The sequence below is a fragment of the Sturnus vulgaris genome, chromosome 25, assembly GCF_052056855.1.
Source record: "Sturnus vulgaris isolate bStuVul1 chromosome 25, bStuVul1.hap1, whole genome shotgun sequence".
NCBI classification, from domain to species: domain Eukaryota; kingdom Metazoa; phylum Chordata; class Aves; order Passeriformes; family Sturnidae; genus Sturnus; species Sturnus vulgaris.
Window position 1 is genome coordinate 6,698,451 of NC_142267.1, and position 24,966 is coordinate 6,723,416.

Consider the following 24,966-nt stretch of genomic DNA (forward strand, 5'->3'; position numbering starts at 1 on the left):
CCTGTTCCATCCTGATCCCATCCTGGTTTTATCCCGGCTCCATCCCGGTTCTATTCCTTTTCCATCCCAGTTCCATGTGATCCCATCCCAGTTCCATCCCGGCTCCATCCTGGTTGTATCCCTGTTCCATCCTGCTCCTATCCCACTCCCATCCCGGTTCCATCCCGATTCCATCCTGATCTCATCCTAGTTCCGTCCTGATCCCATCCCGGTTCTATCCCGCTCCCATCCCACTCTCATCCCGGTTCTATCCCGATTCCATCCCGTTCCCATCCCGGTTCAATCCCAGTTCTATCCCGTTCCCATCCCCGTTCCCATCTGCGTTCCCATCCCGGTTCTATCCCTGTTCCATCCCGCTCCGGGCTCGGATCCCAGCTCTGTCCCCGCCCTCCGGTTCAGGGAGGAACCGGGACCTTGGCACGGGCTTTGGGGCTCTGGGGAAAAGCTGAAGACCCAAACCAGAGCCCAGCTCGAGTTTATCTGCCCTGAGCCCTGGCAGGGAAAATCTCCGTGTCCCGCCTGCTCCCATCCCTGCCTCACTACGAGCCGGTCTTAAACCCGAGATTAAGGCAGAGCTGAGTTAATGTATGGACCAGCTGTTGCCGGGGCTTTGAGGGGGACCTTTGCACAAAGTTTGGGGCTCTGAGGAAGAGCTGAACGCCAAAACCAGAGCCCAGGCCGGGTTTTACCTGCCCTGAGCCCCGCCAGCATTTGCACCTGAGAGATCCTGGGAAAATCTCCGTGTCCCGCCTGCTCCCGTCCCCGCCTCGCTACGAGCTGGTTTTAAACCCGAGATTAAGGCAGAGCGGAGTTAATGTATGGAGCAGCTGCTGCCGGAGCTTTGCGGGTGCCCGCAGGTCAGCGGCAGTAAAGCCCCGCCTGATTAATTCTGCCCTGGTCATTATGCGGAGGAGAAAAAACCTCCTGTCCCCACAAAAAAGGGAATTTGGAGCTTCCGGAGGGGGAGCGACCCCCGCACCCCGGCAGGACAAAGCAGGCGCGGTCCAAAGTCAGGAGCAGGAATCGGCCTCGTTTCTGGAATGTTCTGCGCTTTTCTGAGAGCTCTGAGCTGATTAAAGCGCTCATCACCAGCAGCAGGCGCGGCAGGGCTCAGCTCGCCCCTTCCCCCAGAAAAACCGGCCCAGGAAAGCCAAAACTCAAGCCCAATAAAAGCTAAAACCTGAGCCCAAGGAAGGCTGAAATACGAAAGGCCCAAGAAAAGCCAAAACTCGAGCCCAAAAAACAAAAAAACAAAAAAACAAACAAACAAAAAAAAAAAAAAACAAAAAAAAAAAAAAAAAAAAAAAAACCACCAAGAATCGAGTGAAAAAAAGATGTAAAAACTTGAGCCCAAAAAAGACCAAAACTCGAGCCCAAGAAAGGCTAAAACTCGAGCCGGCACTGGGGTTTATCAGGGAGCAGGAATCTGAGCATCCCAAATGCCCACAGGCCCGTTCCAGCCAGCCTTGGGATAAGTCGAGCCCAGCAATGAGAACTTCAGAGGAAGGGGTGGTTCAGAGTCTCTCTAGGCCCATCCCTGGGAGATGTGTGGGAGTTTGATAAGGCGTGATAAGGTTGATAAGGTTTTATCCACTTTGTTTCAGTGCCACGCACAGGAATGGGGTGGGGAGGAGGAGCTGAGAACAGAAAATGTGGAATTTCCACGCTGGGCTCTGATTTAAACCCACGCCCAGAAGCCACAAAAGGAGAAGCTCCTGCTTTAAATCCCAGCTCCTCCTGGAAAAGGTTGACAAAGGGTCAGCAGGTGACGGATAAACGCTGTGGGGAAGATAAACAACATTTTCTTTTAGAGGAAAAACCTTTCCATCGGCATCCATGGAAAAGGAAAAGGGTGAGGGATTCGAGTGCAAACACAAACTCCAAAATGAGGCAAAACGCCGCAGTTTGGGGCAAAGCACAAGAAAACTAACAATCCTCTGGTGATAATTTCTGTCCTTTTGTTTCCAAAGAGGGAAAAGCGAACTCTCCAGGGAGCGCTGAATGGAACAAGCCCGTTTTGCTCTGTCCATCACCCGCAGCCTTCCCGCTTTTCCCTTTTCCTTGGGATGGGGGTTACAGGTGCACGGCAGGACACGGCTGCTCCTGCCGCTGTGTGTTTGTGTCCCCTGCACACAAAGAGCCCCCAAAATCCACCGGATGTTTCACATCTGGGGCCTGACCTTCGCCCCTTAGGCCTGACTCTTCCCAAGGATGCAAATCCAGAAGAAAAGAGGGAGAGAGCCCCAGATTCCTGAATCTTCCCTGCAAAGCCAAGTCTGATCTAAGCCTAAGAATGACAAAAAAAGGAGCTGAAAGTGCTGTAGATAAAATGGAGGGATCATTAAAATCCCTTCCAAAAATCCAGCAGGCACAAGCTCTGAGGAATACCCAGAATTTCTGGGATTTTCTAATTCTAAGAACAGCCCTGACACGCCCTGGCGTGCTCCACTCCTAAATTCTCCCTCTGGTCCATGAGGAAATGGGAATGGGGAATCCTGGGGCGGTGGAGGGAGGAGGTTTATTGTGCACCAAGGAAATGCCGAAGGATCCCAAATCCCCTCCTGCCTGCCAAAGGATCCCAAATCCCCTCCTGTCTGCCGAAGGATCCCGAATCCCCTCCTGGCTGCCAAAGGATCCCAAATCCCCTCCTGGCTGAGGGGAAAAGCCAAGCTTAGCTAAGCTGCGCCCATCACGTCCCCTCCACCGCGCCGCAAACGAGTCCTGATGCACAACTGGGATTTATTAAATGACATCCAACAACTGTCTCATTAAATCAGGGCTCCGGCGCGGGCCGGAAATCTTAATTTAAAGTGTCACCAACCATCGGAGTCAGGTGGCTCGGGCAGGGCAGAGAGAGAAGGGGGAAAAAACGGGGCTGAAAACGTCGGGAGCGGCCGCTGCTGCACACACCACTTTTGGGGCGGGACGTGATTTTTGTGCTGCTCGGGCCAGAGGTTGGAAAAATCTTTGTTCTGCCTTTGCTTTCCGAGGGTCCCCGCCAGGAACGCTCGAGCACCTTTGGGGTGTTTGAGATGCAGCGAAGGTTGAGGCCGAGATTGCCTCGCAATTGAAAACGCGGCCAGCGGTAAATTCAGTTTGTTCGCACTGGAAAAGCTTCGACTGCCGGGCAGGGGCGGCGGGGGCCAGGCGGGGGCTGGAGCCGCTCCCCGCGCCCCGGCCAAAATTAAATTTCAAAGTTTAATGAGTTGCGAAGGGCGCGGGATTAAAGCAGCGCGGTGCCCGCAGCGGCAGGAGGGAGCGGGAGAGAGAGGCAGCGGAAAAATCCCACCCAGCCCCGAACGTCAGGGAACAGAGCAAGTGAAAAATGTCAGGGCAAATTGCTCTTGACAGTGTTAATATCTGCACCTCATAGCAATAATTACATGTAAATAAATAGTGAAATAGCTCTCAGCTGGAGGCTGCGCTCCGCGCGCAGATGCCACTCACAGCCAGCTGGGGACCTTTCGCTCCTCCGCGGCCGCGTCCCCCTCCCTCCCTCCTTCTCCTTCCCTCCCTCTTTTCCTCCTTCCCTCCCTCCCTCTCCGGCTCCATCCGTGCCAGAGCCGCCAGAGCGAGCTCTGAGCTCTGAGCTCAGCCCTCCCCTGCGCTCCTTCCCTCCCCAAATCCCGGGAAAACGCCGCCGCTCCAGCCCCCGGCCAGCGAAAAGAGGCTTTGGAGCATCCCTGGGTGCCGTGGGGGAGATCGGGGATGGGGCTGGGGATTGGGAATGGGGACAAGGATGAGGACTGAGATGGAAATGGGGATGGGGATGGGGATAGGGATGGAGATGGGGATGGCGCAGCCGCCCCTCCTTCCCTCTCTGCCCGCTCCCGGAGCCATCCCAGCTCTGGGATTTCTCCTCTTATCGCCCAGCCCAGCTCTGGTTCCGAAGGACGCCGGGGAACGTTCGGGTGGGCAGCGGGATGCAGGAAAAGGCCTCATTTCCCCGGGAGTTGCATCCCAGGGGCATCCCCGGGGATTTTTCTGCCCTTGTCCACCCCAAAATCACCTCCACAACCCCCGCCCCTGCCGAGGGGTCACTGCAGAACTGCCCGGCCGGGAGGGGACAGAGCCACATCCGGGATGAGCCAGCCCCATTCCCGGCTCTCATGGCAGGCTGGAAAAACCGGGAATGGGAAGGGAAGGGAAGGGAAGGGAAGAGAAGGGGGATGTGGAATGGTGTGGACACACACATTGACAGAGCTGGGGAATTACAGCTTGGAAATTCTTTTTCAGGCCTGGATTTCTCCTGACTCTCAGCTCCATTCCCAGCCTGACAAGCTGACTGCAGCTTCAGTTAGGGAGGAGTCTCCCAGGGTGAGAACATGGTGACAAACAGAGTGGAATTCATCATCAACATTAACCCCTGGTGTCTTTCCCGTGGGACACATCCTGAGGTGCTGTCCCAAGGATGTTTTTCCCAATTGTCCCATGAGCTCCTGTCCTGTCCTGGCTGCACGTAACACACTTTAAATCCGGGCTGTCTGTACAATAAATTGGCCTTTTTTCCCCAAAGAGCTCCGTGTGTGTTGCTGTCCTTTCTCTCTCTGTGACCACAGAATGGCTGCTCGCTGGGGATGGAGGGAAGGCGACACCGGGGCGAGCAAAGCGCTGCCACCACAACCTGTGGTGTCCCTGCCAGGAAAGGGATGGAGAGTCCACAGATGGGAGTGGAGATGGGACAAGAGTTTGGAAAAAGGGGATGGAACAGGAGACGAGAAAAGAGCTTGGAAGAGCAGAATGGAAGCAGAGATGGAATTAGAGCTTGGAAGAGTGGGATGGAACAAGAGATGGGAAAAGAGCTTGGAAAAATAGGATGGAACAGGAGATGGGATAAGAGTTTGGAAGAGAGGGGTGGGAATGGAGATAGAGTAAGAGTTTGGAAAAAAGGGATGGAGCAGGAGATGGGAAAAGAGCTTGGAAGAGCAGCCCGGGCAGGAGCAGCAGACAAACCCCCCTTTGTTCAGGACATCTCCTGAGCTGGACAGCGAGGCCAGGAGCTCCCCTGGCTCCTGGTCCTTGTGAGGGATGGTCACTGTCACTGTCCCCGAGCTCCCAGCAGCTCCAAGAGGAAAATTCCCATTATTCCCATTATAACAGGGCCCAAGGCCCGTGGGTGCCTGAGTGGGGAATGCTCCAAAGGACCGAGAGCAAACTCAGGACTGCAGAAATATGGGATTGGTTTGGGGCCAGCACAGCCCTCGGGGCTCCGGGCTCCCACTGACACGGGATAAAATCCCCGTGCCGCCACTCCCGGCCCTGCAATGACAGCCCGGTGACATCTGAGGGGAACATCCCGGGGGGAGGAGATGTCCAGCTGGGACAGGGAAAGGTTTGGGTAAAATCAGGATTTCATTTCAGCCCCAATCTCCTCCTTTTGGACACGTTGTGCACCCTCAGTGCCAGCCCGGCAGCCCAGGAACGACTGGGAGCTGTGATGGGAACTGTGACTGGGAACTGGGAGCTGTGACTGGGAACTGTGACTGGGAAATGGGAACGGTGACTGGGGACTGGGAGCTGTGACTGGGAGCTGTGACTGGGGACTGTGACTGGGAACTGGGAGCTGTGACTGGGGACTGGGAGCTGTGATGGGAACTGTGACTGGGAACTGGAAGCTGTGACTGGGGACTGTGACTGGGATCTCTGGGCTCTGACTGGGATCTCTGAGGTTCCACTCACATCCCTCAGAGCTGAGCGATTATTCCTAAAATAATCTAGGAATTATTTTATTCCTAAATAAATTAGAAATATTACTATTCCTAGATACATCCCGATGTTATTCCCGAATAAATCCAGAGATGTTCCACGACACCAAACCCCTCCTCAGCAGCCAAACCCCGACCCCAGATTGCAGACAATAAAAACCCCAAAATAAAAACCCCAAAATAAAAACCCCAAAGCCCTGACAGGAGAGGGAGGCTCCTGCTGCACCACATCCCTGTGCAAAGCAGGAATTATTTTATTCCTAAATAAATTAGGAATAATATTATTATTTACATCCTGATGTTATTCCCAAATAAATCCAGAGATGTTCTCCAACTCCAAACCCTTCTTCAGCAGCCAATAAAATCCCCAAAATCAAAACCCCAAAATAACCCCCCCCCAAAATCAAACCTCCAAAATCAAAACCCCAAAATAAAAACCAAAACCCCAGAATAAAAATTCCCCAAAATCCAAACCCCCAAACCAAAACCCCAAAACCAAACCCCAAAGTCAAAACCCTAGAATAAAAACCCCCAAAATCATAATCTCAAAATAGAAACCCTCCAAAATCAAACCCCCAAAATCAAACCCCAAACTAAACCCCCAAATCAAAACCCCTCAACATCGAAACCCCAAAAATCAAAACCCTCCAAAATCAAACCCCCAAAATCAAAACCCCAGAATAAAAATCCCCCAGAATCAAACCCCCTCAAAATCGAAACCCCAAAAATCAAACCCCCCCAAAATCAAGCCCCCAAAATCCAAACCCCAAAATCCAACCCCCCCCAGAACCAAACCCCCAAAGCGAGCCCCGGAGCCCCGGCGGGTTCCCCCTGTCCCGGCGCAGTCGGGATCGCTCCGGGGCCTCTCCTTTGGGGGACGCGATTCCCCACAGGGCCCGGCACTGCGCGGAGCAGCAAACACAGCTCCATTCTTCACTAAACAAATATGTTCTTTCCAGCTTCCTGCTTGTCAAACACCTTTTTGTTTAGCTCAACAACTAATCCACTTATCGGAGGATAAAGCTGCCAGTGAATCACCGCGATGATAAAAGCAGGCACAAAATTAGCAAAAATTTGCCTATGGCTCCTGCGCATTGAACAAACAGCAGCCAAGAGAAAAAAAATATTCTTTTTTTTTTTTTTTTTTTTTTTTTTCAAATAACTGAGATCCCCAGGAGAGATTCTGTCAGATAGCAGCTTTTTATTTTTGCTCGCCGTTTTTTTTCCTCTCTCTCTCTCTTCCCATCTAACCCCAGCACTGAGGCTGGGAGATGCTGAGAGCTGATATGAGATCCACGGAAATTGGCGCTGTTTGAATAAGCAGGAGATGCAGCCGGGCGAAATTTTAATAAGTTGATTTTTTTTTTTTTTTTAAATATAAATGTTCAGGCATTGGCTGCTTCCCTCCGAGCTCAGCTCTGCTGTGCTGCTCAGGATTCTGCAGCACCTCTAAAAATCCTCGATTTGTCCTTGCGTGCTCCTCGGGGTGTCCTGGAGCTCTCTGGGGTTTTAATTCCTGCCTGGGGAATTAAATTTCCCCACCCTGATGAGGGGATGGGGAAAATCCCGCAGGGCTGGGGCTGGGATGAGGCACGGGAGTGACCTGAGCACGAAATTCCCTTCCCTGCCCCTCCTGAGCTCCTGCAGCTCCGCAGCACTTCGGGGTCACTGGGATTCACCTTCCTGCTGAAACTCCCTCTGAAATTCCCCCAAACCTCGGGAACTTCCCCAGCGGGGACGTGCAGAGATGTTTTGGGGAGAAACGGGCGGGTTTTGGGGCAGAGTGGGGATTTCTGGACACTCGGATTGTGTGAAAAAGGGGGTGAGAGAGAGAAGCAAAGAGCTCCCGAGGCTTGGACTCCAAAGGTCTGTCCAAAATAACCCAAAATAACCCAAAATAACCCAAAATAACCCAAAATAATCCAAAATAACCCAAAATAACCCAAAATAATCCAAATTTCCCCATGGGCCGAGGCAGCATCAGAGGGGATTCATTCTCCTGAGCTCTGACTCGTTCTCAGGGGGTCACAGGGGCTCTCTGGGACTCTCTGGGGCTTTTTTGGTCTCTCTGGGGGTCTCAGGAACTCTTTGGGTCTCTCTGGGGCTCTTTGGGGCTCCCTGGGAGTTTCTGGGGGCTCTCTGGGGCTCTCTGGGGTTCTCTGGGGTCTCTGGGCAGCCCCACTCCATGGGAAGGGCCGAGTTAACGTTTGGTGATTTCTGTCTCTGTCACCTCTAAGTGACATCGCTCTGGGAGGGACAATGCCCGGCGTGGCCACCCCGGGCCACCAAAGCCAGGCCAGGCTCGGGGTGCCCCTGGCAGCAGCCAGAGCCCTCAGAGACCCCTCGATCCCAAATCCTCCTTTCCCCAGAGCCCAGCCGGTCACTGGGGACCAGCACGGGGACACAGCTGGGTCAGAGCTGCACCACAGCGGCCAAACTGGGAGAACTGGGGGAACTGGGAACACTGGGGGAACTGGGAGAACTGGGAGCTCTGGGGGAACTGGGAACACTGGGAGCACTGGGGGAACTGGGGGAACTGGGAGAACTGGGAACACTGGGGGAACTGGGAACACTGGGAGCACTGGGAGAACTGGGAGCTCTGGGGGAACTGGGAGAACTGGGAACATTGGGGGAACTGGGAACACTGGGGGAACTGGGAGAACTGGGAGCTCTGGGGGAACTGGGAGAACTGGGAGCACTGGGAGAACTGGGAGCACTGGGAGAACTGGAGGAACTGGGGGAACTGGGAGAACTGGGAGCACTGGGAGCTCGGGGGGCTCCTGGCTGCGCCTCCCACCCTCACTGGGAAGTTTTATGGAGTTCTGGAGGCGACAGCCGCAGGTTGATGGACAGACCGCCCCCATTCCCACAATTTTTTCCCGGATTCTGGATGGGAGCAGGGCCGGGAGCCCGGGAAGTTTCAGGGGAGCTGGGAATGGATCCAGAGGCAGCCGCGTGTCAGGCTGGGTCTGGACCTGAACTGAAACTCCTGGGCTTTGACCTCCCGGCCCCGGGAAAAGCTCCCCCAGCGCCCAGAGCTCCGGCCAGAGCCATGGGGAACTGGGAGAGCTGCGAGAGGCTACTGGGGAAACTGGGGGGACTGGGGGAACTGGGGGAACTGGGGGAACTGGGAGAGGCTGCTGGGGGCACTGGGGGAACTGGGGGAATTGGGGGGACTGGGAGAGCAGGGAGAGGCTGCTGGGGGAACTGGGGGAACGGGGGGAATTGGGGGGACTGGGAGAGCAGGGAGAGGCTGCTGGGGGAACTGGGGGAACTGGGGGGACTGGGGGGACTAGGGGAACTGGGAGAACTGGGACAGCAGCAGGGAGAGGCTGCTGGGGGGACTGGAGGAACTGGGAGTGCTAGGAAGGACCCCGGGGATGTGGTGGAGACAGCAGGGCTGGAGCTGCTGGGGAAGGGGAAGGAACAGACAGCAAAAACCATGAGAACCCCAAAGAACCCCAGGGAGCCCCAGATTTTAGAGCTAAAGCACTCCCAGGAGCTCCTCTGTGCCCCCTGAGAGGGGTTTGGGGTGGGAGGGGGCGTTTGAGCCCTCCACCATCCCAGCTCAGGGTTAATTCAGCCTCTCCTCTGCTGAGGGAGGGGTTTGGTGCTGCAGAACATCTTTGGGCAGCGGGGTCGGGCACAGCCCAGATTTTTTGGGGAATAACTCTGGGGGATGGCAGCAGAGTCAGAGAGCCCAAAACTCTGCTGGGGACACCGAGTGGGACTCGGGCACTGCCAGCTCTGCTCAGCACCCCGAGAAGGCACCAGGGGACCCCAGAGCTCCCGTCCTAAAGGATGGCATTGAGAACTTAATCTTTAATGAGGTGTGGGGCTCTTTAAAACCTGTTCTAAGCTGCCGTGAAATGGCTCCGGTAACGCCGAGCTCAGCCCCAGCTGAGATCCCTCCCTGGCCTGGCTCTGAGTTTCAGTTTCAGGGTTTCTGTGTGAGCACCTGCGAGAAGGGAAAGCTCAAATATTCCAGGGAAAACAGGGGAGCCCTGCCCACCTGCCCTGTGAGGAGAGACAGCAGGACAGGACCAGCAGTGCAGAGGGGCTGGGAAATCCTGCAGCAGCCCAGAAATTCCCAAATTTTAATTTCGCTTTGCCAGTACAACTGTGATGCTTCCCAAGACATCCATCCCACACCTTCTTCCTCTTCCTCACCCAAAATCAATCCCCTCCTTTCCTCGGCAGCAGAACTTGCTCCAGCACTGGAGTCATGCAGAGCCTGAAGTCCTGCCTGGGAAAACCCAAAATTTTGGGGTTCAGTTCCATCAATAGCCCCTGGAGCTGCACGGAGGGACAGAGGTTAAACCAGAAACGTGCCCTGGCTGGGACAGACCCGAGAATTCCCTGCCTGGAAGATGCCACGTTAGAGCTGGGCCTGGGAATGAGGTGGGGAAGGGGAATGGACATTGCTGGGAGCTGAGGGAGCCGCGCAGGGGGAGGAATTCCTTTGTTTTCTGAGTTCCAAGGAGCCTGGGATGGAGCGGGAGGAACCAAGGAAACCTTTCCTGCAAATCGTGTCTGCTTCTTTTCCTTCCTTGCTCCAACAGCGCTGAGGAAAAGCCTCGGGGAGAGCCAGGAGAGTCCGGGGCTGAGCAGAACCGCGGCCGGACCGCATCGCCCCGGGAAAAATCCCGGGAAAACCCCGGGAAAACCCTGGGAAAACCCCGGGAAAACCCCGGGAAAACCCCGGGATCCTGCGGGAAGCGGCGCCTTTGGGGAGTCTCTGGTGCAGGGAAGGTCCGGGGGGTGGCTGGGACACGGCTGAACTGGGTACTCTGCGAATTCCTTCTGGAACCACCTGGGGAGTGCTCTGGGACCACACCGGGATGGAGAAAATTCCTCCAGGGCGAACAGAGCGGCGGCCCCGAGCCCCGCGGTGCCACCGAGAGCGGCCACTCCGGCACTGCTGAGCCGCTGCTGGGTTTTGGGGATCCCCATCCCCGTCCAGGAGCAGCTCCCCTCAATCCGGGGCATCGCTCCTGCACCGCTGACCCTCTCCTACCCGATTTTTGGAGATCTCCATCCCTATCCAGGAGCAGCTCCCCGCAATCCTGGGCATCGCTCCCGCACTGCTGACCCGCTCCCACCTCGCTGCCGGTTTTTAGGGATCCCCATCCCCATCCAGGATCAGTTTCCCGCTCTCCTGAGCATCGCTGCTGCACTGCTGACCTGCTCCCACCCCGCTGCTGGTTTTTGGGGATCCCCATTCCCATCCAGGAGCAGCTCCCCGCTGTCCTGGGCATCGCTGCCCTGCTCAGAGCCGGTGCCAGGGGCTCCCGGGAGGGAGCGGGGCACGGAGGAGCCCCCAGGGGGGTGGTCGGACCCGGGCTCGGCTTTTGGGGCTCGGGAAGGCCCCACGTGGCTCCTGACTCGAGCTCGGGGCTCGGCTGCGCTCTCGGATCGCTCACTGAGAGCTGCCAGGTCCTGCAGGTCCGGCCTAGAGCAGCCGGAGCCCTTTGGGACTTCCTAGGATGGGCAGCGACCCCAGCGGTCCCAGACCCCTCCCCAGCACTCCCAGTCCTGTCCCCAGCGACCCCAGCACTCCCCAACGTTGTCCCCAGCTATCCAAACTCTGTCCTCAGCTCTGTCCCCAGCCTTGTCCCCAGCCCTGTCCCCAGCCCTGTCCCCAGCTCTGTCCTCAGCTCTGTCCCCAGCCTTGTCCCCAGCCCTGTCCCCAGCTCTGTCCCAGTTCTGTCCCCAGCTCTGTCCCCAGACCTGTCCCCAGCACTCCCAGCTCTGTCCCAGTTCTGTCCCCAGCCCCTCCCGAGCCCTCCCGGGTGTTTCTCCCCTCTGCAGGCAGGGCTGCAGCACCACACAATGCTCCTCTCGCTCCTCTCTGCATCACTTCTCCTCCTCCCTCCCCGCAGGCAGCCCCAAAAGATTTCTTGCTTCTCCCTTCTCGTTCATTCTTTTTGCTTTCTTTTCTTTTCTTCTTCTACTTTTTTTTTTTTTTTTAAACGAAAAATGTTATTTTGTGCCTCCTGAGCCTTCGCCGGCTGGGCTCGGCGTCTGTATCAGCTGGAGGAGCTTATGAGCTTCGTCTCCTCGGATTTAGACTGAAATTTTGATTTTCTGCCGCGCTCAGATAATGTGGAAATCCTGTTCCCCGATATTTGCTGTTTATCAGCGCGGCGCAGCGCGGTTCTGGGGGGAAGGGCCCCTCCCCCTCGGCGGGGCCCCCTCGCCCCCCGGCCCCGCCGCTAATGGAGTTTCACTCCGGAGCGAACCCGCCACAAAAGCCTCATTACGGTGAGCAGGGGGAGAGGAACTCCCCGGCCGAGAGGTTCTGCGGGGCTGGGAGGGGCCCACGGCCAGCTGGGAGCCTGGCATGGCTGGCATGGCTGGAGGGGTCTGTGCCCTCGGGAGGGGTGGAGAGGAAAGGGTCTGTGCCTATGGAAAGGATCCGTGCCCACGAGAGGAGTCTGTGACCTCGGGAGGGGTGGAGGGAAAGCATCCCTGCCCATGGAAAGGGTCCATGTCCATAAGAGGGGTCTGTGCCCATGGAAAGGCTCCGTGCCCACTGGCAGGGCTGGAACGATGTGAGCTCCAAGGTCCCTTCCCCCCCAACCCTTCCAGGACTCTCCAATCCCTGTCCCCATGCCCTGGGCCTGGCTCTGTCCCCTGTCCTGCCAGGGGTCTCTGAGCCACCTCCTGAGCCCCAAGCCAGGCTCGCTCACCCGAGGGCCCTGCAGCTTTGCAGAGCTGGGATCCATCCTGCATTCCCACAGCTCCTCACCCGGCTGGGGTGGCCCCGTCCCTCTGTGTCCCTCACCGGGGCCTGTGACACCCGCCTGTCCCCTCCGTGCTCCCAATCCCGACCCCATTCCCTGTTCCCACAAACCTTTCCCAAGCCCTGCACCCTCCAGTGTGGCTGAACCCTCCCAAACTCGCCCCGGGGGCCACCTGGCCAAGGTGGAGGGACATTCCCTGCGTGACACGAGCACGGCAAGTGAAATTAAAGAATCCTAAAGAAAATTCCGGGGCTCAGCAGCGGGGGAGCAGCTCCGAGGAGCCGCTTAAGTGGCCAGCGGTGGATAAAGCCTGGCTGGTAATGAGGCCGCCTCCCTCTCCTGAAAGGGCTGCTTATTGTCACATAATGGCTCTCCGTGTCCCCCGCAGCCCCTCGCGGGGACAGCTGGCATCTCTCTGCGCTCGCAGTAATGTCCTGGCCACCGCCACCGCGCCGGGATGGCTCTGGAGCAGCACAGGCGGCACCGGGGGAACGCAGCGTGCGGGAAGGAGGGCAGGAAAAACGGGAGAAAGAGGGGAAAAAAGAAAGAAAAAAAATAAGAGTGGAAAAGGAGACAGGAAGAGCGATAAAGCTCAGCTCTGTGCTCGGCTCTTCTGCGCTGCTCCTCTGGTTTAAAGTGACTCCGCTTCTTATGGAAACGGAGAGGCGGTATTAGAAGAAAAAAAAAAAAAAGCCACCAAGACACAGAGAGCTTCCTTATCTCATGGAGACAGTTGTCAGGAATCACTTTGACTGAGTCGTTTTGTCTCCATGCTTTTTTTCGCTGTCAAGCAGGCCTCAGGACATGGATCAAAGGAGAGGCGCCGAGCGCTCGCTGAAACTTCTGATCCCTTCTCGGAACAGACGCGCGAGTGGCAGACAGCTCCTCTCACATCAAATGGAGAGAGGAGAGGAGAGAGGAGAGAGGAGAGAGGAGAGAGGAGAGAGGAGAGAGGAGAGAGGGAAGAGGAGAGAGGAGAGAGGAGAGAGGAGAGAGGGGAGAGAGGGGAGAAGAGAGAGGGAGAGGCTCGGGGAGAGAGGAGAGGCAGCGAGGGGCTCTCGGTGCCGCTGCGGAGCGCGGGGAAGGCCGGGACAGTGTCCCCATGGGCTGTGTCCCCTCTGTGTCCTCATGGGCAGTGTCCCCTCCCTGTGTGTCCCCTCCATATGTCCCCATCAGCAGCGTCCCCTCTGTGTCCCCATGGCCAGTGTCTCCTCTCCATGTCCCCATTGGCAGTGTCCCCTCTCTGTATCCCCTCTCTGTGTCTCCTCCCTGTGTCCCCATGGCCAGTGTCCCCCCCGTGTCCCTCCGAGGGTCAGCTGGGGCGGGGGTGGCTCCGGAGGGACAGGGGAGCGCCCCAGGGCTGCCCTGAGCCGGGCAGGAGCCGCGGTGACAGCGGTGACAGCCCGGGGGGACAGCCCGGTGTCACCTCAGCGCTGGCCTGGGGGATGAATTCCGACCCAAAATTCAGCGATTTGGGCTCTTCCCCCTCAATCCTGCAAACCTTTCCCTGTGACTCCTCAAAACAGCCCCTCCATCTCTGCATTCCCTCTTTCCCCAACCCCACAGACCGGGTAATTTCCCAAATTCCCTGTGGTTTCCCCAAACCACCTCTCCATCTCTGCATTCCCTTTTCCCAACCCCACCTCCATCCCCCGTGATTTCCCTGGATGTGCCTGCCCAGGCTGCCGATCGCCTTTCAGGTGCTCATTCTCTGAAATGAGATCCCCTCATCTCCAAACCGTGTGGGTTTAGGCGCTGCCCGGAGGTGAGCGCGGCGAGCCGGGACCCCGCGCACCTTTGATCGCCGCTCTGCTCGCTCCCAGACCCCGCCGGGATTTGTGATCTCCGGCCCCCGCCGTAAATTGATCCTGGGCACGGCTGGCTGAGGAGGCAGCGGCGGCTTTTGGGCAGCAGGAGCCCCGCAGCACTCAGAGATCCCCCCGCAGCACTCAGAGATCCCCCCGCAGCACCCAGAGATTTCCCCGCAGCACTCAGAGATCCCCCCGCAGCACCCAGAGATTTCCCCGCAGCACCCGGAGATTTCCCCGCAGCACCCAGAGATCCCCCCGCAGCACCCAGAGATTCCCCCGCAGCACCCAGAGATTCCCCCGCACATCCAGCGCCACGCGAGGGGGGCACCCCGGAGTGGAATGGACCCCACAGCCGGGAGCCGCCGGGATTCTCCTGGATCTCCTCCCTCTGCACTTCCCTGGGCACGCAGCGGCTCCTGCCCAGCCCTGGCACCCAAGCACCCACTGCAGAGCCATTCCCTGCCATTCCCTGGCACCCCAAACTGTCCGAGCACACATCATAGAGCCACTTCCTGGCACCTCGAATTGTCTGACCGATGTCCCCACTCCTGCTCGGCCCTGGCACCCCCAACTGCCTGAGCCCACAGTGCAGGGCCATTCCCTGGCACCCCAAACTGAGAGAGCCCACATTTCACAGCCATTCCCTGGCACCCCGAACTGCCCAAGCAATGTCCCTGCTCGGCCCTGGCACCCCAAACTGTGCTAGCACCCACTGCAGGGCCATTCCCTGCTCCTACCCGGCCCTGGCACTCCCAACTGTCCAAGCAATGTCCCTGCTCATCCCTGGCACCCCAAACTGTGCGAGCACACATCACAGAGCCATTCCGTGGCACCCCAAAGTGTCCGAGCCCACACTGCAGGGCCATTCCCTGGTACCCCGAACTGTGCAAGCAATGTCCCTGCTCCTGCCCAGCCCTGGCACCCCAAACTGTGCCAGCATCCACTGCAGGGCCATTCCCTGCTCCTCTCCACACCCGGGCTGGTGGGAGGTTCTCTCTGCACGCTCTGGAAGCTGACGCGACCCCCAAAGTCTCCCCCACCTCACAGCAAAGCTCAGCCCAGCATCCTTTTGGGATTCATCTCATCCCATAAACCCCTCCTGAGGCTTTGGGACTGCCCAGCGCTCCTGAGCAGCTGCAGGAGTGAATTCAGCCCCTGTGCTGCAGGGAATGGGAGGGAATGGGAGGAAATAAGAGTTTCCTTAGTGCACGTGGACGGCGAAGCAAAGGGAAAATCAACCCCGCTGAGTCCTGGCCGCTCCCAGATACCCGCAGAGCTCCGGGAGAGCTGCGCACACGGAGGGAGGGCACTCACGGTCCCCTGCCCATCATCCCCGGGTAGATTCCCGAGCTGGAATGTCGCCAGGAGAGCCCCGAGCCCGCGTCCACCTGCGCTCCCCATCCCAGCTCCTGTCCCAGCGCGGCGCCTCTGGAATTGACCCCACGAGCCCTTCTGGGAGCAAACAGCCAGGGCCAGCTCGGGGGTGCATCCCGATCCCGGCTGCTGTGGGTTTTTCCTGCCTTGATGGCTCTCCCCAGGCGGGGCACAGCTGGAACACAGCTGGATTTAACAGGCACAGCAGGAATGCGCGCCCCGGGAATGCGCACCCCGGGAATGCGGCGCGTGCCCTCGCCTCCGAATCCCAATTATTTATTCCTTTCATTGCATTCCTCGCTTTTAAGCTTCCCCTCTACCTCGCTCCCCGCTCATTCCGGGGCTGCCTTCCCCCCCGATCCCGGGTCCCTGGCCGGGAATGCCGGACTGTGGCGTTAATTGCTAATTGCTCATTTTCCCTCCGAGCTCCCGCAGTCAGCAGCGTTTGAATCCTCCCCGGCCAAGCCTCGCTTCCCTCCCCGGAGCCAGAACCCAGAGCAGAGCTGGTAAAGCCCAGCCAGTGCTGGTCGGACCGCGGCAGAAATTCAGGAATTCCTGTTCCACCCCAGTCTGGCTGGGGACAGATATTTGAAGATTTTGGGGACAGATTTCCGTGTCTCAGCCCTGGCTGCCTCAAACTGGATATCTCTAGAGAGGCCCAGAGATCCCCAGAGATCTCCAGAGAGGCCCAGAGACCCCCTGAGACCCCCAGAGAGCCCCTTCACACCTCCCCGCGTTTCTCCTTCCTGCTCCCATCGCCCCTGTTCTTCTCCTCAGTTTTTTTCCCGTATTTCTTCTCCTATTTCTCCCTTGTTCCTCCCCAGTTTGCGTCCTGCTGCTCCCCAGTTTGCAGCGCCACAGGGGCCGATCCTGGGCCCACCAATCCCAAAATTCCATTGGGATTTCAGGCTCGGGAACCAAATCCTTCCGTGTTCCCAATATTTTCCTATCTCAGTAACACACTCAGGGAACAACGCCTGGGGTGGGAATCGCACAGGGACGAGCACAGAATTTGGGTTAAGGGAATCAAGTTTTGCCTTTTTGGTTCCCGATCGGTTTCCAGCGGGATCAATCCAATCAATCTCACGGAACGGAGAGTGGAGAGGCCCCTGGGATATGAATTCCCCCCTTCCCACCCTCCTCGGAACCAGGCGAATAAGGAGGGATCTGTTTTCACACGGGAAGAATGTTCCCTTCTCCCCTTTTCCCGGTGCCGGCAGCAGAGGCGTCAAACTGACAAGAGCAGATGGGCTTTGTTTGGTGAAATATATCCCCAAAAATACCAGAAACTTTAGTGGAAAAGCGCGCGGCTTTCCTGGGATGTGCAGGTTAAAAGTTGAGGGAGACGAAGCCAACGCGGAGCCGCTTTTCCCAGAGCTGCTGCTCCCCTTTCCCAAGGCCTGGCGAGGAAAGGGAATTTTGCGGGAATTCGCAAATTCCTTCCGCCCCAAGGTCGCGGGGAGGCTGAGGAGGGGAAGGAAGGAGGGGTGAGGGATGCCAGGGACGCTCCCGGAGGGATCGGGATCCTCTGGGGATGCTCAGGATCCTCGGGAATGCCGGGGGAGGCATTGGGGGAAGCCCGGACGGGGAAGGGAAGGCCTCGGTGTGGAGCGGCACCCGCGGTGGTAAAGGATGAGGCAGGAACGCGTCCCTACACCCGGATAAGCCGGGAAATGAATCCTGATCCGGCCAGAAGCAAGCCTGGAAAATTCGAGCGAGAGAAGGGTCTCCTTTCAGGGAAACCGGGAATCCTTAATGCTTCCTCCCTCAGCAACTGTAATGCCAGGATGTTCCCAATCTGCTTTGAGGGATGGAAAGATTAAGAATAATAAAAAAATTGCAATAAAATATGTGTGAACGAGGGGGTAATTGTGGACAAATGCAGCATTCAAATTCATTTTTCAGCTCTTTTACACACCATTTCAATCTTATTTTCTGCTTGTTAATGAGATCTTGTTGGTTGGGGTGGGCACGGCTGCCCAGTATCGCTCGGGTAATTGCACATAATTTTCTCTCTACCAGTGATTTGCATCAGATTTTTTTTTCTAATTCTTTGCTATTTAAACCCCCTCCTCCCTTTCCTCCCCACCCCCCCAAATCTCATCCTCTCCTCCCCTTCTTTCTTCCCCTCCCCTTTCTCCTGGCCCAGCAAGGCTCATTTTGAATGCTTATTACAGGCACAGTGTCTCCGACAAAAAAAAAAAAAAAAAAAAAAAAAAAAAAAAAAAAAAAAAAAAAGGCACCAGACGGAGAAAGGGATCGGTGGCACTGAGGGAAGGGAGACAGCGAGGCCTCTCCAGAGCCAGGAGAGATCCCTGGAAATCAGGGAAGGAATTCCCAGAGCCAGGAGAGATCCCTGGAAATCAGGGAAGGAATTCCCAGAGCCAGGAGGGATCTCTGGAAATCAGGGAAGGAATTCCCAGGGCCAGGAGGGATCCAAAACCCAGAGGCAAACCTGGCTTTGGGAATCTGACTCCAAGCTCCAGACATTGGGAATGAATTCGCTCAGGGAGCAAAAAAAATAAAGCCTCGGAAAGCCCTGAGAAAATTAAAGCAACAACTCCGAGGAGGTGAACAAGTTTCTCTTGGCTCTTTGTGTTTCTGGAATTGTCTTAATCCCTGCAGATCCCGAGGGGCTGTTGGGAGATTCCAAGCTCTCAGGAATAACAATTCTGGAAGTGCCCAGAACTCCTTTTTTTAACTCCCCTGTGAGCCTTTCCCCAGCTCCACCTGCCCCAAACTGAGCTGGTTTTGGTTTTGGCTCTGGAGCTGCCCCTGCCAGACCCTGCTGTGCTGCAGGTGACACCAATTTAAGGCCTGGATCTCAGCAGGAATTGGAGGAGGAGAAGCAGCACAACAAACCCTCCCAAAAGCCCACAGAGAAACTTGAAAAGGCAGAAGGGAGGGGGCAGAGGAGGCTGGGGATGAAAAGCAGCAGAAAATACAGAAAAAAACAAATTCTTTGCTGTTTGAGGGGATCTCCCAGCCAAAGCCCCACTTTTGCCCTGTAACACTCAGCTTAATTCCCAGATTTCTCCTGGGCAGCACACACGGCTCCTGAAGGGCTGGCAGATCCTGATCTGGACAGAACTGGACTTTAAACTGAGTTTAAGGACAGGCTGGATGGGATTTGGAGCAACCTGGCCAAGTGGAAGGAGGTTGGGATCAGCCAAATTCCTTGGGATGAGTCTAAGATTTAACAAGTTTTGTTTTGTCCCGAGCCTTATCCCAGCTCAGGGAGGGACAATTCTAGGCCAGGCCTGGCCTCGGTTGAGCTGGGTCTGAGCTTCAGCCTGGTGCAGAGTTAGTTTCCATCCCCAAATCCCTGCTCCATCCCAATCCCTGCTCCATTCCCAATCCCTGCTCCATCCCAATCCCTGCTCCATCCCCAATCCCTGCTCCATCCCCAAATCCTTTCTGGGATCACTTTGGGGTCTCTCCCGAAGGTGCTGGAAGGAGCAGGACCTGAGCCACCCCTCTGGGTCCTGGTTTAATCCTGTGGGATCCTCTTGGGAAGGTTCCCAGTTCGTCCCCAGTGTTTGGGATTTGGGATGGGAACGGATGAGCGCAGCCTGATGGGTTGGGGGTCACTGAGTCCTCAAGGAATTTTTTCCCTCCTCATCTCCTGGTCTGCCACTGGGGAGGGTCCCAAAGGGAACAGGGAGGGGGCAGAGCTGGGGCAGGGGACCTGAGCTGGCCAAGGGACCAGGAATGTCCCCAATGCCAGGGGACAAACTGGGAGAGTCACAGGAAATGGGCCAGGAAGGGAGGGCTGGAATTGGCCAAAAACTGCATTGAGCAGCACTGGGTTTTCCCTTTTATTATTATTGTTATTATTATTATTATTATTATTATTATTATTATTATTATTATTATTATTATTATTATTATTATTATTATTATTATTACTGTATTTTACTTCATTCTCAATTATTGAACTCTCCTTATCTCAGCACACAAAGTTTTACTTTGGTTCTCTTCCCATTCCAGGGCTGGACAAGGAGCTGGGTCAGGCTTAAATTCCAGCTGGGTTTAACCCACGCCACCTTGGCCCAGCTGAGCTCGGTGTTTTCTGGTGAAGTGTCACAAAATCCATCGTTGTAGGATGAAGTAATGGGAGCTGAGAATTCCCAGCTGAGCTCTTGGATTGAGGAGGAACAGCCTGAGAAAAACTGAGAGTCTCCAGCGGCTGAGCTGGGCTTAGTGGGGCTGGAAAACCAGGAATGAACAATTCCCAGGTGAAGTTTGGAAAGAGCTCCTGCAGGATCTGTGACAGAGGGGGAGCACGGCTGGGGAATAGCCTGCAGTGCCCACCCCAAATTCCCATTTTCTGTTTGGGAATGGGAACACCCCAGTGCCCACCCAAATCCTCCTTTTCTGTTTGGGAATGGGAAAGCTGCAGTGACCACCCTAAATCCTCTTTTTATCTTTGGGAATGGGAATGCCGTGGTGGCAACACCAAATCCTCGTTTTCTGTTTGGGAACAGGAATGCCACAGTGGCTACCCCAAATTCCCTTTTTCTGTCTGGGAATGGGAATGCCGTGGTGGCCATCCCAAATTCCCTTTTTCTTGTTGGGAATGGGAGCACTGCAGTGGCCACCCCAAATCCTCATTTTCTCTTTGGGACTTTGGGAATGGGAACACCATGGTAGCCACTCCAAATCCCCATTTTCTCTTTGGGAATAGGAACTCTGCTGTGGCCACCCCAAATCCTCTTTTTCTCTTTGGGAATGGGAACTCTGTAGTGGCCACAAATCCCCTTTTTCCATCTGGGAATGCTGAGATGGCCACTCCAAATCCCCATTTTTTTTGTCTGGGAATGCCACAGTGGCCACCCCAAATCCTTGTTTTCTCTTTGGGAATGGGAACTCTGCAGTGCCCACCCCAAATCCCCATATTCTGTCTGGGAATGGGAACTCTGTGCTTCTCCCAGATTCCAGCTGCCAGCACAGCCCCTGGATTCCAGCCTGGACACCCAGTCTGGGGTAACTGGATCAGGAACCAAAGCTGGGAGCTCCCAGCCCCTGTCCTTGTCCAAAGTGCTAAGAAATCTCCTCCTGCTGCTGCTGAGGGGGAAACGAGAAACCAGGCCAGAGACCTCAGCCCCCAGTTTGGGTTTTCCAACCGCCTGAACTCCCCTTTCCCACCTCCTGAACTCCCCTTTCCAAACTCCTGAACGCTTTCTTTCCCACCTCTCAGATTCCTTCTTTCCCAAATTCTGAACTCCCCTTTCCCACCTCTTGGATTCTCTGTTTCCCACCTCCTGAACTCCCTCTTTCTCCCTCTTTCCCATTTCCTGAACTCCTTTTTCCCTTCTCCTGAATTCCCTCTTTCCAACCTCCTGAACTCCCCTTTCCCAATTTTTGAACTCTTTCCAACATCCCGAATTGCCTCTTTCCAACCTCCTGGATTCCCTCTTTCTCCCTCTTTCCAACCTCCTGGACTCCTCTTCCCCCGTGCAGAGAGGAACCTCAGGCACCTGAGAGGTTGGAACTGTCCTGGGATTTCTCTGGAATTTCCAGGGTAGAGCCTGACTGTGCTCAGCACAATGAATAAATCACACAGAGGCCTCCCCAAACTTCCCTAAAAGAGGACAAACCCAGGAGTTCTTCATCCCACTGGGAGCATTTCTCATCTCCTTCCACTAGGAACAGCAGAGGGCTTGGAAAGGCAGGAATTTTTGATCAGGGAATGCAAAGCAGTCAGGAAATAACCTGGGCTGGGCTCCCTGCTCACAAAGGGAACCGATGAATTTCCACACCATTATCTTGGCCCTCACATGATTAAAAGTGTCGGGAAAATGGGAATCTCCCCTTCCTGGGGGTGCAAAGCTCTCTTTTCTTCAGGCCTGGCAGATAAAGGATCCTCTCTTTCCCATACAAAGGGCTTATGGGCTCAGGGATATCTGTCCCCAGCCTGAGCCTGGGGGCAGGGGAATTCGGGATTGGGATAAGCAGGAAAAGCCACGGTCTGCTCCTTTCAAGCAGCCCCTGATTCGGTGGGACTGGCCAGGAGAGGATGAAGGGAAATGGAAATTGTGCCTGGGGCTCATCCCAGGCATCTCATCCCTGCCTTATTCCACGGGGATAAATTGCACTTGGGATCATCTGAGTTAATCCCGGGCCCTGGCCCAGCTAACCCGGGCCTGCCTTTGAATCCCAGGCTGTATCCTCTGAGCCTGAGCCCAGTGCTCTCAGAAATCCCTTGTCAGAGGGATATCTGCCTATTCCCCCCCAGTGTCCCTGTTTGGAGCAATATCCAGCCCTGTGCCAGTCACATTTCAGTATTTTCCCATTTAGTCCCATCCCAGTCACATTTCAATATTTTCCCATCCAACTCCATTCCAGTCATATTTCAGTATTTTCCTATCCAGCTCCATGCCAGCCAATATTTCAATATTTTCCCATCCAGCCCAGTCACACTTCAGTATTTTCGCATTCTGCCTTGTGCCAGTCAATATTTCAATATTTTTCCGCCCAGCCACATTTCAATATTTTCCCATTCAGCCCCATCCCAGTCAATATTTCAATATTTTCCCATCCAACTCAGTCACATTTCAATATTTTCCCATTCTGCCTTGTGCCAGTCAACATTTCAATATTTTCCCATCCAGCTCCATGCCAGTCAATATTTCAGTATTTTCCCACTCTGCCTCATTCCAGTCACATTTTAACACTTTCTCATTCAAAGCCAAGAGTGGGGGGTTTGCACCATTCCAGAGAAGTTGCAGAATTCCCTCTTTCCACTGACAAACTGTTTTCACCATGGAGAGATCCCCAAAGCGCTGCAGCTTTTCCATTTCAGGTGCCCCCCTCATTTCTCTCTCTAGTTCCAAATTATTTTGGTTTCTCGTCCTAAATGAACAGATGCCTCTGAAACAACCACTGCCCTTCACACAACTCCACATCACACGAGTGACTGAGAGTGGAAAAAACGGGATTTGGTGTCCCTCAGGATAAGGACAAATCCTGGCTGCTCATTTTCAGTTCCACCTGGAAGCAAAGGTGAGCTTGGGAACTCCTTTCCTCCTGCAGAGCTCACCCTGTGCAAAGCATCAGCAGGATTGTCTGCACGAGCTGCCCAAACTTAAACCCCAAATCTCCACATCTGGGCTCAGTTCTGTGACTTTAATCCCAAATCTCCACATCTGGGCTCAGATCTGTGGTCCAGCCAGACCTGGACAAACTCCAGGTCGTGCCTAAATCAGCCAGCCAGGATGAATGGTGGGGTCAGCCAGGTGTGGGGCCAGCCAGGTGTGGGGCCAGCCAGGTGTGGGGTCAGCCGGGTGTGGGGCCAGCCAGGTGTGCTGTCCTTGGGATCAAGGAGCTCTGGAATAGTTTTGGGAGATGCTCCAGGTGTCGGTGACCCCTCACCCCAACCTGGCCGTGGGAATGACCAGTACTAGGCTCAGGACAGAGCTGCTGCTCGTTAACAAACGAACTAATTACTCTCAACAACTCAACCACGACAACAACAACCACAACCACCCGCAGAGCCCCCAGCGCTCCGCGGTGCCAGCTCTCCGCGGTGTCCCCGTGGTGTCCCCGCGGTGTCCCCGCTCCCGGAGCCCGCACCAGGTGAGGACGGTGCCGTACCTGCGGGGAGAGGCCGTTGCTGACGGGGTTCATGTGGTTGGCGGGGGCTGCGGCGTTCATGAAGCTCTCGGAGTAGCTGGAGAAGCTGTGCCGGGCGCCGTAGGCAGAGCCGGAGTCGGCGGCGGCGGCGAGGCCGCCCTGGTGCATGGTGGAGGGCGGCAGCGGCTGCGGCCGGTGCACGGTGCTGCTGCCGTCTGCGGGGACACAGGGACACCGACGGGCTGGGAAACCCCCGGCAGAAACAGGAACCCCGCGGGAATCCCAGAGGAAATCCAGGAAACCTCCGAGAAACCTCCAGGAAACCCCCAGGAAATCCCTGGGAAACCGAGGAAACGTCCGAGAAACCCCCAGGAAATCCTATGGAAACCCCATGTAAACCTCAGAGAAATCCCATGGAAAACCCCTAGGGAACCCCCAAGAAATTCTCGGGAAACCCCATGGAAACCCCCAGGAAAGCCCAGGAAACTCCATGGAAACGTCTGGGAAAATCCAGGAAACCCCCATGGAAACTCCATTGAACCCCCATGGAACCCTTGGGAAAACCAGGAAACTCTATGGAAATTCCCAGGAAACCCCTGGAAAACTCCCAGGAAACCCCTGGGAAACCTCTGGAAACCCCTGGGAAACCCTCAGGGAATCCTATGGAAACCCCATGGAAACCCCATGGAAACGCAGGAATGGCGGCTTGGCCATCCCAGGACCCAGCAGCTGTGCACTTTTTTGGGGGAAATGTCTGGGTTTGGGGGAAATGTCTGGGTTTTCACTTGGTTGTACCCCCGAAGAGAACCCACGAATTCCTTGGTAAAGGCCAAAGGCAGCTGGAATTAATTATTCCTTCCATTGGAATATTCCTGCTGCTGAACCCCAGAACAGAGTGAGGGACCCCCCATGCAACCCCCAATTCACTGGGACGTGGCCCTTGTTCAAAACTGCAGCCAGGGGACACCGGGACACAGCAGAAGGGATTGGGATAGAGGAGAAAATGGAGACATTTTCAGGGAAAAACCCAGATTTTCCCAGCTAAAGAAAAACCACGTGAGACTCCCAACTGTCCCATCCACGGGCAGGATGTCACACTCCAGAACCAGTGACAGAATCATTGCTTGGTTTGAGGAGGAATCCAAACCCAGCCCAGGGTGCTCCAGCATGGCCCAGCAAGAGAATCACAGGATGGTTTGGGGGGAAATCCAAGCCCAGCCCAAAATATTCCAGCACAGCCCAGTGAGAGAATCAAGGGATGGTTTGGGAGGGAAACCAAACTCCAAGCCCAGCCTGGGATGCCCCAGCACGGCTCAGAAAGAGAATCACGGGATGGTTTGGGGGGAAATCCAAGCCCAGCTCAAAATACTCCAGCATGGCCCAGTGAGAGAATCAAGGGATGGTTTGGGACAATCATCCAGGGACAGCCTGAGATGCTCCAACATGGCCCAGTGAGAGCATGATGGGATGGTTTGGGAAAGAATCCAAGCCTTCCAAACCTGGAGTGCTCCAGCACGGCCCAGTGAGAGAATCACAGAATGAGAGGAGGGAATCTAAGCTCCAAGGCCAGCCTGGGATGCTCCAGCACAGCCCAGCGAGAGAATTATGGGATGGTTTGGGAGGGACCTCCAAGGCCAGGCTGCTCCAGTATGGCCCAGTGAGAGAATAATGGAATAGTTTGGGAAGAAATCCAAGGCCAGCCCAAAATACTCCAGCATGGCCCAGAGAGAGAATCAAGGGATGGTTTGGGGGGAA

General features: G+C 55.7%; 1 protein-coding gene and 1 long non-coding RNA gene across 4 annotated transcripts in view; one reads left to right on the top strand and one right to left on the bottom strand.

Annotated features, from left to right (window-relative positions):
- Positions 1-24,966, bottom strand: part of PAX7 (paired box 7) — a 107,914-nt gene that overhangs the window by 16,640 nt on the left and 66,308 nt on the right. For all 3 annotated transcript variants that reach the window (XM_014888431.2, XM_014888426.2, XM_014888429.2), the window contains exon 7: positions 23,233-23,426. In XM_014888431.2, coding sequence (XP_014743917.1) covers positions 23,233-23,426 — 194 coding nt within the window. The remainder of the gene's footprint in view (positions 1-23,232; positions 23,427-24,966) is intronic.
- On the top strand, positions 3,550-4,515 carry LOC148221261 (uncharacterized). The gene is made up of 2 exons (XR_015808380.1): positions 3,550-3,687; positions 4,237-4,515. It is a non-coding gene; the product is annotated as an uncharacterized LOC148221261 (long non-coding RNA).